Below are 6,014 nucleotides of genomic sequence, written 5' to 3' on the forward strand. Positions count from 1 at the left end.
CAGGTGTCTTTCAGGTGTCCTTCAGGTGTTCCTCAGGTGTCCTTCTGGTGTCCTTCAGGTGTCCCTCAGGTGTCCTTCAGGTGTCCTAGGTGTTCTTAAGGTGTCCTTCAGGTGTCTTCAGGTGTCCTTCAGGTGTTCCTCAGGTGTCCTTCTGGTGTCCTTCAGGTGTCCCTCAGGTGTCCTTCAGGTGTCCTAGGTGTTCTTAAGGTGTCCTTCAGGTGTCTTCAGGTGTCCTTCAGGTGTTCCTCAGGTGTCCTTCTGGTGTCCTTCAGGTGTCCCTCAGGTGTCCTTCAGGTGTCCTAGGTGTTCTTAAGGTGTCCTTCAGGTGTCTTCAGGTGTCCTTCAGCTGTCCCTCAGGTGTCTTCAGGTGTCCTTCAGGTGTCCTAGGTGTTCTTAAGGTGTCCTTCAGGTGTCTTCAGGTGTCCCTCAGGTGTCTTCAGGTGTCCCTCAGGTGTCTTCAGGTGTCCTTCAGGTGTCCCTCAGGTGTCTTCAGGTGTCCCTCAGGTGTCCTTCAGGTGTCTTCAGGTGTCCTTCAGGTGTCCCTCAGGTGTCTTCAGGTGTCCCTCAGGTGTCTTCAGGTGTCCTTCAGGTGTCCCTCAGGTGTCTTCAGGTGTCCCTCAGGTGTCCTTCAGGTGTCCTTCAGGTGTCCTTCAGGTGTCCCTCAGGTGTCTTCAGGTGTCCTTCAGGTGTCTTCAGGTGTCCTTCAGGTGTCTTCAGGTGTCCTTCAGGTGTCCTTCAGGTGTCCCTCAGGTGTCCCTCAGGTGTCCCTCAGGTGTCTTCAGGTGTCCCTCAGGTGTCCCTCAGGTGTCTTCAGGTGTCCTTCAGGTGTTCCTCGGGTGTCTTCAGGTGTCCCTCAGGTGTTCTTCAGGTGTCTTCAGGTGTCCCTCAGGTGTCTTCAGGTGTCTTCAGGTGTCCTTCAGGTGTNGGTGTCTTCAGGTGTCCCTCAGGTGTTCTTCAGGTGTCCCTCAGCTGCAGACAGGTCCAACAGTCTTTGTCTCCCCCTGCAGGTAAGATGCAGAACTACGAGCTGATCCACAGCAGCAAGGTGAAGTTCATTTATCCCAGTGAGGAGGAGATGGGAGACCTGACCTTCATCGTGGCAGAGAGGAAGACTTCAGCTGCTTCATCCTCCTCATCCTCATCTTCATCCTCGTGCTCCTTTAACATCCTGCTGTACCTGCTGGTGTTCCAGGTAAACCTGCAGTCCTGTGGTTCAGTTCTGATTCATTCATTCATTCATTCATTCATTCATTCATTCATTCATTCATTCATTCATGCTGGCTCCTGCAGGTGCAGACCCCCAGCCACAGTTCTGTTCCATCCTCTGGTTCTGGTTTGTCTCCGGTCCTTCAGCCCCGGACTCTGATCCTGACCAGCACCGACATGTTCCTGCTGGACGAGGACTACGTCAGCTACCCGCTGCCGGACTTCGCCAAGGAGCCTCCGTCCAGGTGAGCCCCCCGGACCCCCCTGCCTCTGCAGAACCAACAGAACCGCCCGCAGGAGAAGAACAGGAGGCTGTGAGGAAGTAGAAAGTGTTTCCTCAGCCTGCAGACGGACTGAGGTCGGTTTTAATCACACGATACGAGAGGAAGGCTGCGAGGAAAGAGGAAGAAGAGGAGACGCCACTGCTGACGACACGAGAACCTCTCGATGTTCCCCAGGTTCCCTGGTTTTAGTTTTAAACCCACATCATGACGGGTTTACAGAACGGGACAGATTTATAACCAGTCAGAAGGTTAAATATCACATGAATGAATTCTCCTCGTTAAAAACAGGTTTTGGTTCCTCCGCAGGGAGCGGTACCAGCTCCGCGAGGCTCGGCGCATCCGGGACCTGGACCGGGTCCTGCTGGGGTACCAGACCTACCCTCAGGCCCTGACGCTGGTGTTTGACGACCTGCCGGGCCCGGACCTGCTCTGCCACCTCACCATGGACCACTTCGCCCCCAGCGGGGAGGAGGCGCGGCCCAGAGGGGGCGTGGCCAGCGGCGGCGCGGAGGCCGAGGTGCAGTGGTGCGTTTTCGTCCCGGGGGCCGACAGCAGGGAGAGGCTGATCTCGCTCCTCGCCCGGCAGTGGGAGGCGCTCTGCAGCCGGGAGCTTCCTGTGGAGCTCACCGGCTGATTGGCCCACGAGGAAAGGGGCGGAGCCTATGAGTTTCAAACTCAGCGTGGTATTTTAGTTTGTTTTTCACAAAAATCACCCCTAAAATGAAAAAAAGGAGGCGCGGCTCTGTGGACAAGTCGGTTTAAAACAAGAATAAAAACATTAAAATGATTCCACCTGTAAACATAAACACCTGACAGGAAGTAAGCTTCTGTTGGGCGGAGCCAAAGAAACCTGTGGAGTTTGGTTCGGAGTGTTGGTGCTGTCTATGTACTGGAACGCTTCAGGGTTCGCATAAAAAAGACTAAAACTAAATGAACAAAAAGTCTGTGGATCAAAGGGTTTTATCACCTGCCCCCACTCTCTGTTAGCAAAATATCATGAACTCTGAAGGTCAGCCTGGTTCAAGATGGACGCCGCAGCTGATCAGACACCTGAAACTCAGTAAATTTTTTAAATATGAAGATAAAACGTGGTGTGGTAGTAGCTGAGAGTAGTACTGACGGCGGGTATATCACTTTAATCTTTTTCTTTGTGCAATAATAAAACCAGGTGAGATGTTTGAGAAGTGTTTTTAAAAGATTATTTATTATTTCTGTTCACACATTTGAACTGAAACGCTGTGATTCTCACGACAAACGTCTCGGTTTGAGATGTTCCGTCGAGCCAGAGGTCGAGGGTAAAATTCCCAGATTATTTCTGCTTTGAAACACCTGAGTGAGTGAACGAAGGATGTGTTTCTTCAGAACCTGAAGACCTAAGAACTAAAACATGCAGGATCAGGGGGGTCTCCAGGACTGGACTCCTCAGCTTTAAGGCAGAAATCTGAAGATTTTTAAATGATAGTTTTATTGTTGAGCAGCAGGGGGCGCTGCAGCAGGTCTTCATTTATTTAATACAACCTTTAAAAAACAAATATTCTGTTTTATTTGTCAGATTACAGCATTTCTGTTTGTTTAGCTGAGCTTAGCATAACTTTAAAAACCTCTTAATTTTACTCCAAAGCTGCTTTTTTTAAACTTATTTTTGCTTTAAAACCAAAAGTTTCTTGTGTTGATCAGTTTTCACTCCGACTCTGAAAACAATTTTTTTTAAAATAAATCAGCAGCTTTCTGAGCGTCTCGTTATAAGACATTTTTAATAAACTGTATTTGGAGCATTTTATTATTAAATAAATGTCACTGGTTTTTGTACTGAGCATATTTCCTACATGAAAGCTGTTTTTTTATTATTATTGTGATGATTTAATGTTTTCTAACCGTGGAGTAATACACTGCTCCGTCGTGTAAAAAGAGGAAAACCACTGAATTAAAGTGAAACTGAAACTTTGATGACTTTTTTCTTTTGTCTCGTTCTGGTGGTTCGGTTCTTGGAGGATCAGCAGGATCTGACCGCAGTCTGAGCTCCTTTCAGCTGACTCAGCAGAACTCCAGACACGACTTCGAGGAGCTCAACGTCTCTGAGGCGACGAGTTTTCAGAAGTAAAACCTTCATTTCTACAGATTTATTTAAAAATTATATTTAAAGACTTATGTTAAAGATGCAAAGTGTTTCTTGTCATTTACACAGATGAAAACATGTTTCCCTGAGCAATGAAATTCTTACTTTGCTGACCACTTTACCACACTAAAAAGAATAAACACTGAAAGGATACTAACAAGGTGAAAAGGGATAAATAAAAGACCACACTTGGAACAAAAAAAGAGACCAAACTAAGGGAACAATCCAGTACTAACATGAAGAAAGGGAACAGTACAATCAGTGTAAATGTGCAACAGATAACAGTCTGATCGTCACATTCAGCTGTTTAAAAGTGATGGCACTTGTGAAAAACGAGTTCTTAAATCTGGAGGTTCTGTGTGTCACACTTGTGTAGCGGAGGGCAGAGGTGTGAAGGGTCCCTGCTGGGGGTGGGTCGGGTGTTTGATGACTGAGGCTGCTCTCCTGTGGACCCTGCAGTGGTCGATGCTCTGCAGAGAGGACAGTGAGGATCTCTGCAGGCTGCGGTCCGTAGTGGTGGTCGCCTCTTCTTCTATAACAGGGGTCCGCAACCTGCAGCTCTGGGGCCACATGTGGCTCTTTGAAAATGTGACCAAACATAACAAAATAATTTTTAATTGTTTTTATACCCACAACAGAAATCAGTTTGTATACAAGTATGTGATCAGTACTAATACAAAAAGTAAAACATGTTATCTCACGCTAACCTGTTGTTTATTTAAATAATCCAATTTCTTTCTATGATCTTTCTCTCAGATCATCAGAATCACCTTTAAATAATTTGAAGACTACATTATAAGAAGAATTAGGAAATAAAATATTCCTGAATAATTCAGTTGTACTAGTTTCTATAAAATTCAGTATAAACTATATACAGTATTTTTCTTGTTTACATGAATCTGGCTTTTATAATTGTCCTGATGTGTACAATAATAAATAATATATTTTTTAAAGTTTTATAACGTCACCTCCACTGACCGTAAAGGTTCCTGAAAAGGCCCGTAAACGGACCAGCAGTTGGTAACCACAGCTGTAGCTTGTTTTGTGGCTCTGGACACAGTTTTTTAGTGAGACGAGGAGCAGAACTGGCTCTTTTGATTGTAAAGGTTGCAGACCCCTGGTCTTTAAGGACCGGATCTGTGGACTAATAGTTGTCCTGAGGACAGGTTGTCCCACCTCTGACGCTCTGCAGAGACCAGGGGTCTTCCTGGCTTCTTGTCCTGTCCTGGTCTGTCAGTTTTTGTAGGTCTAGTTGGGTTTTTGGAGCAGAGCTGGGGTGACTCAGCCTCCAGGACATCTCCATCTGGAGGACATGTCCCCCTGAGGAGAGACCCCATGTCAGACCCAGAATAGTCTGGAGGGATTTACATGAAATAGTAAAGTCAGGTTTAGTCTCAGCACCATAGTTTTTAACCATGAAGTCCTACAGCTCAGATAATAAAACCTGCTCATTAAAAACTCTTCAGATCTAAAATATATTTAAATATTTGTGTTAATAAACATGAATTAAATCCAAGAAATCGTTTAAAACATTTAAACTGTTCCTGTCAGCAGAACATCAGCCTTCTTCCTGTTTCCCATCTGTCATCATGAAGATCCACTGATTTCCTCTTCAGGGACACTTTAGACCCCACAAACACAGATACTGTACCAGGAAGTGCCGGATCAGCTAAAACCAGCGGTCTGACCCTGAGCAGGTCTCTGCTGGTTCTGATGAACCGGACGGCTGATGGGAAGGTTTTTTTGTTTTTACACCAAGGAGAATCTGCAGTAAAAAGCAGATCTTTCATCTGAGAGGTTGAAGGTTTGGAACAAAGACTGAGATGTGACGAGGCGTTTTTAACCAACAAACAGCTCCTTTCTGCTGAGTCAGAGTTTGGGTTCAGGTTCTGTCGTTGACCCGGTCCGAACAGTTCAGTTCAAGCAGACTCTAAAGCAGGCGTGGCCACTCCTGGTCCTGGAGGGCCGCAGCCCTGCAGGTTTTACCTGTTCCTCTGCTCCAACACACCTGATCTGAAGGATGATTATCAGGCTGCTGCAGTACGGAGGACCAACACTGACATAATTAGAAATAAAACAATTATATGAACCAATAAATAAATACACTAAAAATGCACTAATTAAATTAAAGAAGAAGAACTTTATTTCCTGTTTTATATTTTAATTAAATTTCATATTTATTTCTCCAGATTAGCTCCAATAAATTAGTCTATATATTTGAACACATAATTTAAATTTTACTGTTTTTTATATATTAAATGTTTTCCTTTTACTTGTGCATGCATTTGTGTGTCTTAAATGTTTATACTTAATAATTTTTATAATTTTTTCCCAACAAGTCTTTTTATTTCTACATTTTGCATGCTTGTGCCTCAGTTTAGCTAAAAGTTTAAAGTTTAGTTTAAAAC

The 6,014-nt window shown here is 45.0% G+C and overlaps 3 protein-coding genes across 3 annotated transcripts in view; 2 read left to right on the forward strand and 1 right to left on the reverse strand.

Moving 5' to 3' along the window:
* nisch (nischarin) overlaps positions 1 to 3,435 on the forward strand; it is a gene marked incomplete in the record, with an annotated part of 25,890 nt that extends 22,455 nt beyond the window's left edge. Inside the window, 3 exon segments of the mRNA XM_014015326.1 lie at positions 1,008 to 1,192; positions 1,291 to 1,451; positions 1,797 to 3,435. Of these exon segments, the coding sequence (XP_013870780.1) occupies positions 1,008 to 1,192; positions 1,291 to 1,451; positions 1,797 to 2,124 (674 nt within the window).
* The window catches only part of LOC106522354 (tripartite motif-containing protein 35), a gene marked incomplete at its 3' end in the record, with an annotated part of 221,193 nt that overhangs the window by 24,004 nt on the left and 191,175 nt on the right, over positions 1 to 6,014 (reverse strand).
* The window catches only part of stab1 (stabilin 1), a gene marked incomplete in the record, with an annotated part of 80,046 nt that continues 77,529 nt past the window's right edge, over positions 3,498 to 6,014 (forward strand). Inside the window, 1 exon segment of the mRNA XM_014015325.1 lies at positions 3,498 to 3,587.

This window comes from Austrofundulus limnaeus, unplaced genomic scaffold, assembly GCF_001266775.1.
Source record: "Austrofundulus limnaeus strain Quisiro unplaced genomic scaffold, Austrofundulus_limnaeus-1.0 Scaffold127, whole genome shotgun sequence".
In the NCBI taxonomy this organism is placed as follows: domain Eukaryota; kingdom Metazoa; phylum Chordata; class Actinopteri; order Cyprinodontiformes; family Rivulidae; genus Austrofundulus; species Austrofundulus limnaeus.